The sequence below is a fragment of the Oryzias latipes genome, chromosome 9 (assembly GCF_053564925.1).
Source record: "Oryzias latipes strain Hd-rR chromosome 9, Olatipes_Hd-rR_3.1".
Classification (NCBI taxonomy): domain Eukaryota; kingdom Metazoa; phylum Chordata; class Actinopteri; order Beloniformes; family Adrianichthyidae; genus Oryzias; species Oryzias latipes.
Genome location: NC_136245.1, coordinates 8,768,567 through 8,778,169, shown reverse-complemented (window position 1 = coordinate 8,778,169; position 9,603 = coordinate 8,768,567). Strand labels below are relative to the sequence as shown.

Below are 9,603 nucleotides of genomic sequence, written 5' to 3'. Positions count from 1 at the left end.
AAAAGCACCTGTCTTGGCCAGACATCATTCGCATCTCACTTTTCTCTCTGTCACGCACTTTCACCCTCACGCACACCTAAACTCCACACTGTCCCTCAGACGGGTTCCACCAGCGCAAGAACAACCATGAGTTTCTCCAGCGATGTTTACAGCAGCAGCTCCTATCGGAGGCTCTTCGGAGAGGCTCCCCGGTCCGGACGCGTGGCTCTGGGCAGCAGCGGCGGGAGCAGCCCGTCCCGTCTGCACTCCGCAGGGTACCGCAGCGGGCCCCGCACCTACGGCTCCCCCTCCATGATCTCCTCCTCCACCTACAGGAGGACAGCGGCACCCGGCCGCGTCTTCTCCTCCATCCCAGACCCCTCCATGGACCTGACCCAGTCCACCGCCGTCACCAACGAGCTCAAGATCATCCGCACCAACGAGAAGGAGCAGCTCCAGGGCCTCAACGACCGCTTCGTGTCCTTCATCGAGAAGGTTCACAACCTGGAGCAGCACAACAAAGTCCTGGAAGCTGAGGTGACGCTGCTGCGGCAGCGCCACAGCGAGCCGTCGCGCCTGCACGAGCTGTACGAGCAGGAGATCCGCGAGCTGCGGGCGCGCGTGGAAGAGCTGACGCACGAGAAGAGCCAGATGCACCTGGACTGCGTGCAGATGAACGACACGCTGGAGCGAGTGAGGGAGAAGCTGGAGGAGGAGACCAGGCTGCGGGAAGAGGCGGAGAACGCTCTCAAGGGCTACCGGAAAGACGTGGACGACGCCACCCTGGCGCGCCTGGAGCTGGAAAAGAAAGTGGAGTCTCTGCTGGATGAGATCGCTTTCCTCAGGAAAGTTCATGAAGAGGAGCTGCAGGAGCTGCAGACGTCGCTGCAGGCCACGCAGGTAACGTTTGACAGGTTTATGAACCCTTAAGCAACATTTGCAAAGTTCAAACAACAACGAAAAGTCCTAAATATCACACAAAATACGTACGCACGTGACCAAAATAACAGATTTGGCTTTTGGGGTTTTTCTCCTTACACTTGTTAAAGTTTCCCCAAAAGATCAACTACAAAAAAACACATTTTAAAGAGTTTTTGTCCCACTTTTTTGTTTTTTTCTGCACCATACCCAAATCCACAGTGGCAGAACCGAACACTGCGTCTGGAAAATTGATGGCACTGCAGTTCCGTCTGCGCCTCGGTCCCTCCCTCCTCTCTGCAGCTACCGCGCAACTACAACGTTTATAGTGCAATATTTCACAAGTCATTTAAAAAAAATGTTGTAAGATATTTCACAATCTCCCCTAATCCTTAAAAATCTTTCTGTGTGTTGTTTGAAAATACTTAAAGGTTCTTGTGAATGCATTTCTGGGGAGTTTTCTTGAATGGCGCCCTAAAAAGAAGGTCAGAGGGAAGGGCAGAGGAGGGAGAGAGATGCGGAGTACTGACGCATATTGGTGATTCAGGGTGTGGTCGTCCCGTAGCAGGAAAGACTTTACCACTTTGTACAATAACTCACATTTTTAGTTTTTTAAATGCAGCAGGACTTTGGAAACATGATTATCAGTTTAACTTATCTATTTACATTTGAAAATGTATGTTTTTATTTAAATATCAAATTGTAACATTTCTTGAGGAAATTTGTAAGGCTGGATTTCCTGTACAAAGTGATAACATTTTATAGTTGCCAGGTAGATTTCTCCAAGGTCCACCTACTATCCTGCAGGGAATCTTCCCGACACGCAGGTATTGACAGCACGGCTTTCTGCATCAAAAAATCCAGAGACAGCAGTCCATTCATTAGCCTCTCGGGCATACGTTAACTTATGCATTAGTTTATACCAACTGTAGCTCAGCAAGGACAACAGTGTTATTGAAAGGGCCTGCAGCTGATATGTATATTTGTACAATCCTCCTTCAGGGTTTCAATTGCATATCAAAACGCTTGCATTTTTTTTCCAGATAAGTTCATCCAAAGTGGACAGAAAAGTCCAAAAGTCACCAAAATTGCATCTCACTTTTGTGTCAATAAGGTGTCCAAGTACTAAAATCCCTAAATGCCTTTCACTTCCTTAATTAAGGTATCAGTGGAGATGGACTTAAGCAAACCTGACCTGGCCGCAGCCCTGAAGGACATCCGGGCCCAGTATGAGAACCTGTCTGCCAGAAACCAGGCCCAGGCAGAGGACTGGTACCGCTCCAAGTTCGTCACTGTTACTGAGGCTGCTGCCCGCAACCAGGATGCCATCAAGCACTCGAAGGAGGAACTGAGCGAGTACCGCCGGCAGGTGCAGGCCCGCACGCTGGAGATCGAAGCCCTCAGGGGCCACAACGAGGCCTTGGAAAGGCAGATTGCTGAGATGGAGGAACGTCACAACAATGAGACTGGAGACATGCAAGTAAGAAAGAGAAACTTTTCTCATTAAAAAAGAGCATTTAAGGAAAGTTTCATAATTAATGATGTATTCTGTGTTTTAGGACACCATTCAGCAGCTGGAGGCCGCCCTGCGCAGCACCAAAGGGGAGATGTCCCGTCACCTGCGTGAATATCAAGATCTGCTCAACGTCAAGATGGCTCTGGACATTGAAATTGCTGCCTACAGGTCTGTTTTATCAGAATCAACACAGTCAGAATCACCAGTATGTATTAAACTTACCTGAAGTTATGATAAAAAGTTATCCGTTTTAACAACAACCAACTGATAAAGCAATGTTATATTGCCTTAATTTGATTTTTAAAAGTTAGAATTTGTATACCTGATATAATGCAGTGACATGTTGGGATTTAAAGTTGAATTCAATAATTTAAGAGCGATTTAGAAAGACATGCATGAACGCCAGCAAAGTGTTTAAAAATGACATGTTTCGTGCTGAAGAAAATACATTTATTGCACAGTTTAGAGTAGCCATTGTTGGGCAAAATCATGGGAAGTGTTAAAACCTAAAGGAGAAGATTGCCAGCCTCTGTCAATAGTTCTATATTGGAATCTCATCAACTTCATTTATTGATATTAACACAGATTTTATTTTAAATGAAATAGACAAGTGATCGTTATACTACAGAAAAGTAATTTATTTAAACAATATATTTGTAGCCTATTTCTTGGAATAGATGGTGTGACCCTGTAGTGACCTAAAGCTGATAGTCTTTGTTTTGCTGTCCCTAGTTAAGCAGATTAAAACTTAAATTACATGAAGCAAAACTGGATCTTTTTGGAAGCTTTAGGAAAATAATCATTAATTCACAAGAACTTGGTCACTGATCTGAAAAAATCCTTGTATTGTGGATGCAATAAAATTATTAGTTTCACGAATCCAAAAAAGGAAAAAACGCACATTGCTAAAACAGCAGTTAACCACAGAAAATATATTTTCAATATGGATTTTGCTCGCTATTGTCCAGTTTTCTTAAATATTGTTTTAATTTTTGTCAACGTTTTCTTTCTAGATGTGTATATTTTTCAGGAATGCTTCATCTCAATTATTTAAAGGCAACAAAATAGATAAAGCTAGTTATTTTAACATGAACTAAGTACTAGGAGCACTAAAAAGTTGTAGAGCTAGTTCACTGCCCTGAATTAAATTAAACTTTCATTAATTTGATGACCTGAGAACTCATGAATTATAATAAATAAGCTTCAAGGTCAAACAACTGTTGATGATGTTTTTGGTCACTTTGTTTCCTGCTAATGGTTCCTGATCACTGTGCTAACAGCTAACATGGCTAACTGCTTACATTGTAGGCATGCTTCAAAAGATATGACTGACACATTTTTAAAACAGTCTTAAACATTGAATCTTTAGACCTAATCAACCTCAGACAGAGGAAGAAATTCACCTAAAAAATTAGATATCACAGTGTATAAGCAACCAAAAAAAGATTTACTGGTAAAAGAAATAACCCCATACAACCAAACACTAGCCTTAGAATGCTAGTTTACTCTCTTCTGCCACTTTCTAGTGTTTACTGGAGGTATGCTACCAAACACTGGCGTCAACCACTAAGAGCAATGTGGGGTTCAGTATTTTGCCCAAGAACACCTCAAACACATGGGCAGACAAGGCGTGAACTGGACCAGAAATCTTCTGATCAGAGATTGACCGCTCTACCTCTGCACCATGGTCACCACTCTGTGGTTTTAAAGGGCCTATACCATGCAAAATCAATTTAAGCTTTTGAGTGTATTATTATGTTAATTCCTCACACAAAAAAAATCCCAAAGTGGTATTTTGATCCATTCACGCATTTCTGGGCATTCCTCTGAAACCCTGCGCTTTGAGCACCAGCCCCTCCTAATCCACGAAAACTAGCAGGTTTTCTGATGTAGGTCAGTGAGAACAGCCCCTTCCAGGAAAAGTCTGTGCTGCCAGCACCGCCCCCAGGCTAACACACACACACACAACATTCTCCACGGGGCTAGCGGTGACTGTCAAAAACGCTCTCATCTTTGCAAAAGTTTGGATGTTGCTTGTTTTTGTGGGGGAAACACAGACATGCTGCCAACTGTAGGTTGACAGGCGGCACCCACAAGGAGAAAAAGCCAATGCCTCAGATATCAAGTCGTCTCACTTCCTAGTAGGAAAATAAGCACCTGGAAATAACTAATATTTCATAAAATATTGTTCTTTAGTGTGCCAAAGGTAATATATGATCATATGCGTGAATATAGTTTACTCTGAAAGGCTTAAGAATAGCATGATATTGGCCCTTTAACATAGCAAAGCAGCCAAAAATTGAATGTTTTCAGAAGTAATATACTTCTAATGATAAACATTAACTTGAAATGGCTCCACCAAGCTGAAACTCCAGTACAGAAACTTTATTTTAGTATTTTTAAAACAAAGGCTTTTTGGAAGGATCTACTTTTGTGCCCCTCTTCTTCTGTCTGTTTAGGAAGCTGCTGGAAGGAGAGGAATGTCGCCTCAGCTCTATTGGTAGCGCCATGGTCCAGTCTGGCTACCCGGGATTCTCCTATATGTCACCCCGCACCTACTCCCTGGGAGCTTACAGGAAGGCCAAGCCCGAAGAAGAGGAGGAGGAGGCAGAGGAGGAGAAGGAGGAAGATGGAGAAGAAGAAGGAGAGGAGGAGGGTGAAGATGGAGGAGAGGAAGCAGAGGAGGGAGAGGAAGATGAAGACCAGGAGAATGGTGAGGGTGAGGGAGAGGAAGAGGAGGAGGAAGAAAAAGAGGAGGAAGAGGAAAAGCCAAAGAAAAAAGAGGAGAAGGGAAATGAGAAGGAGAAAGAGAAGGAGAGCTCCACCGGGAAGACCAGCAAGAGCTAAACCACCTGCATCATCATCATCACTATCTTCATCAGAAACTCATCCCACCAATCATCGACAGTTCTGGTTCCTGTTCACGTCACCCATGTGTCTCACACACACTCTAACACACATCTGCACACTCCAGATGCATCACCCCTGTTTTTTTTTTGTCTCTGCAAATCAGATTACTCAAAGTTTTCTTAGACAAGGAACTCCAGACAGGAACAGACACAGCAGCGGAGGAACGTTTCGGAACTCTGTCATCTTGTCTGTACATGTAAAAGATGCAGAGGGGGAACGTAAGCACGGTGCCACAAAGTATAATGAGCCTCGAGTTATGATGAAGCTAAGTTGAATGATTCTTTCTCACCCTGAGCAAATGTGCCATCAGTGATTGACATTCTCAGCAAGAGCAATCCAAACCCAGAAAGTTACAATTCTGTCAGCACACGGACTTCCAAACAAACGCACAGAACCTGGAGCATGAGAAACGGCCAGACCAACTTTTACGGTGCTATTTGATTTTTACATATAAAAGTTGGGCATCCCTGCAAGTTGAATGTTTTATCGCAAAGCAAAGACACACTAGCTTAAGTAGCCAGAAAGAAAACTGTCCACCACCCTGTTTTGCACAGCAGGTGAATGCCTCCTCTGCTTTGCATTTTGCTCTGTTTATTTTGACACTTCCTCCCCTTTTATGCAACCCTGCAACACAAACAATGACAAAAAGATTCTGGAAAGATGGAGAAACGTGGCTTAGTGAATGAAAACTGTCGAGCTGAAATTGCTGCTATGTGTAATTTTGGGCTTATTATCAACCCTTTCCTTTGATTCATTTGTCAAAGAATTTTTCTTTCATTTTAGAACCTTTTCAGCTTTTTTTTAAATCCCGTATTTAGTCATGATGGCCTTTTTTTAAATTTCGTTTAAAACAAGAAAGTAGGTAATAATGAACTCTATTGTAAGCATTTCCAAGTTTCTGGACATACGGCGGGTTCTGAATTATTATGCAAATTATATTTTTCTATATTTTTTTAAATACTCCATGCAAATGACATTCAACATAGTTTTGAAGTCACTAACAATTAGAGTATCTATTACTGTATCTGTCAGGGCCTCCTAAAGATAACAGTACTTTAAAAAAAAACAACCTTCAAATGTACTGGTCCACATTAGTACCCAGAACAGAGTTTCACAATATTTGATAGATTCTAAAGACCTGAAAATGGTCATTTGTTGAATTTGCGGCATTAGGAGGTCATATTTACTGAAAACATAAGCTATTCCAATCAAAAACATTGTAATAGGTCAAGTTACATTTTAAAAAAGGACCCCTTATTTTGTTGAAGCTTCAGAATTCTTTCATCCATTGAACTTGTGAGTTTTTGGAGTTTTTTTTTATTTGCAGGAAGTCAGAATAGCCTCCCAGAGCTGCTCTTTGGATGTAATCTGCCTACCACCCTCATAGATATTTTGCTTGAGGATGCTCCGGTTCTCAATGAGGTTGAGGTCAGTCGAGGATGGGGGCCACACCATCAGTTTATCTCCTTTTATGCCCGTAGCAGCCAATGATGCAGCGGTTTTCCTTGCAGCATGAGATGGTGCATTGTCATGCATGAAGAACATTTTCTTACAGAACACAACGTTCTTTTTGTACCACGGAAGAAAGTGGTCAGTCAGAAATTCCACATACTTTTCAGACGTCATTTTGTGAAGTATCCAAAGTATTTCATACCGTGTCCAAGGCATTGAACTAGTTCATGCTCTTCAGCAGCAGAGATATCTTTTTTTTTCCTTTCCTATATTAGTTGAAAACGTGGAGTGTCCTTCTTTAGTAGTTTTTTCTTAAATTGAACTCACCTGGCAAACTAATCATCACAGGTGTCTGAGATTGATCTGATTGATCCAAAGAGCTTCGAGACACAATATCATTCATACGTTTATTTGAAAAACAAAGAATGTTATCTTAAATATACTTTGCATAGTAATTTGGAACACTGTAAACGGTGAAGGGTAACATAAGGGCTGTTTAAGGACATATTTACTCTTTTGCCCTGAAGAGTCTCATTTCCTCCTGGTGCTTCACTCATCACTCCCTTTGGCCTTGGAGTTTTGACCAATGAATCAAACAATGGAGAAGAATGCATGGCCTGATACCTGAAGCTTGAATATTTGCTGGATGGGATAGATTTGTGCTTGCTGTGTGTTCAAAAGAGAAAATGTAAAAAAAAAAAAAAAAAAAAAAAAAAAAAAACTTGCCTTAATTATGAATGAAAAAAAAAACATGTTTCCATCCGCTACCCACTTGTTCCGGAGAGACAGAGGAGAACCGCCACTTTCCACATTTTTCTGCTTTAAAGCTGTGACTTTATGTGCTGCTGTCTCATGCAGTGATGTTCCTCTCAAAGCCAAATAAATACATTTATTAACCAAACATTTACTGTGTTTCTGCTTCCATCAATTCTAACCCTGAAACTTGTTCCCCATTCGGCATATCCCTTCACAGGTCGCCACAGCAACCGCTCAGCTTTCACTGATTCGGACATGTGGTTTGGCTGAGAGTTTCATGCCGGATGCCCTTCCTGACACAACCTTGTATTTTATCTGGGCTGGGGACCAGCACAGGGGGACCCAGATCCCCTGTGGCTACATGGGCAGTAGTGGTCTTGCCCAAGGGCCCACACTGGATGAAGCTCATATCGCCCTCTGGGAAACAAACCTTGATTTCCCAAGTGGCAGTCCTACATGCAGCCAACTGAGCCATCCAGCTGAGTGTATGACTGAAACAGTTTCAACAAAATCAGAAGAATTGCATGCCTAAAAAAAGGTGTGTTTTCCAGAAACGTTAGGGGAATAATAAAACCTGGTTTCTTATTTGTGGCATTTTTGGGGAATGAGGGAAAAGACTGGTGGTTGAGTTTTCATCGCTGCATTTTCAAATTAGGAAGGTTCTGTTGGATTAGATATTTTAAAAATACAGAAATTACCAAAAGATTTGCAATTCTGCTCATCATAGACTGACAAGTAACTCCAAATTGTCCCTCAGGGGCATACAAAATCTTGCTCTACGCATTCAAAGCCTTTCACAACCTTGCACCTCCATATCTTTCTGACCTCCTTCATATCGCCATACCTGCTTGCTCCCTCCGCTCCTCTTCCTCTATCCAGTTTTCTGTCCCTTCCGCCCGTCTTGTCACCATGGAGAGCCGGGCATTCAGTTGCTCTGATCCCCGGCTTTCGAACTCACTCCCCCCTGACCTCCGCAACACTGACACACTCCCACATTTCAAATCAAAGCTAAAAACTCATCTTTTCCAAATGGTCTATTCACTTTAACAGTGACCTTTTTATGTTTTTATATACATTTTATGTATTTAAATTGTTGTTGGTGTTTTAACTGTTTTTTGTATTTTTTTTATACTGTATACATGATGTGCGGCGACCTTGAGTGCCCAGAAAGGCACCTCCTATGGTTGCCGTATGGAGTGGGCCCCCCCTCTTTCGGTTTTATTTGCACCTTAGACATGTAGGGTCCTTGGTAGGGGGGGTGCTTGGACATCACTGCCAGCAAGCAGCAGATGTCCTCCTAGCACCCTACCCGCCAATTTTAACCGCACCTTAGACATTTAGGGCCCCTTGGTGGGGAGGGTGAGGGGACGTCACTGTGAGTAATCAGGAGATGTCCCCTTAGTGCCCTACCCGCCAATTTTAACTGCACCCCCCTTAGTACATACACCCCTCCCCCCTCAATATATACATCCCAACATAAACACACACACATGCACACACACACTCTCTCAAACACACATACACGCACACACATTTTGCAAGGAAGGTGGGACCTAGGACCATCTGTCCCCTGCCTCTTCCCTGGTGGGGGGTACGGGCCCCTTTGCAACGGCGGCTGTGTCCCCGGGGTGCCGGCTTCCTGGGCCCGGCGGTGCTCTCTCCGCGCGGTGGGGGGTTTCACATTACATCTGAGCCGGGGGTGTTGGTGTCCCTGGGGAGTGGGTTCTGGTCCTTGCTCCTGAGTGCTGGGCCCCGCCAAATTTCCAACTGTGGCCGAGCCTGGTCGGGCCATATTTACAACACCCCTTGTGGGCCCTCTTTTTTCCCCGGGGTTCCCCCCTCCTGGGCGGGGGCGGCGGGCCCCTGCCTCGCTCCTCCCTGGACCAACCGTGGGCCGGGCGGATGGCTGCCTGGAGTGCGGAGTGGGTCTCCCTTGGGGGGTCCTGGTTCGTACCTGGGGTTGGGGCGGGGGGATGCCCGGAACTCCTGGGTGGTGGTGGGGTGCTCGTCTGGGGCTGTGGGCGTCCTTCTCCGGTGGGGCCCTGCGTTGGGTTCTCCCGGCGCGGCGGGGG

General features: G+C 44.2%; 1 protein-coding gene across 1 annotated transcript; it reads left to right on the top strand.

The window, feature by feature from the left end:
* neff1 (neuronal intermediate filament family member 1) lies at positions 1–7,676 on the top strand. The gene is made up of 4 exons (XM_011479546.4): positions 1–879; positions 2,060–2,377; positions 2,457–2,581; positions 4,873–7,676. Exons 1-4 carry the CDS (start codon positions 127–129, stop codon positions 5,258–5,260), a joined length of 1,584 nt encoding a protein of 527 aa, XP_011477848.1. The 5' UTR covers positions 1–126; the 3' UTR covers positions 5,261–7,676.
* The last annotated feature ends 1,927 nt before the right edge of the window (positions 7,677–9,603 follow it).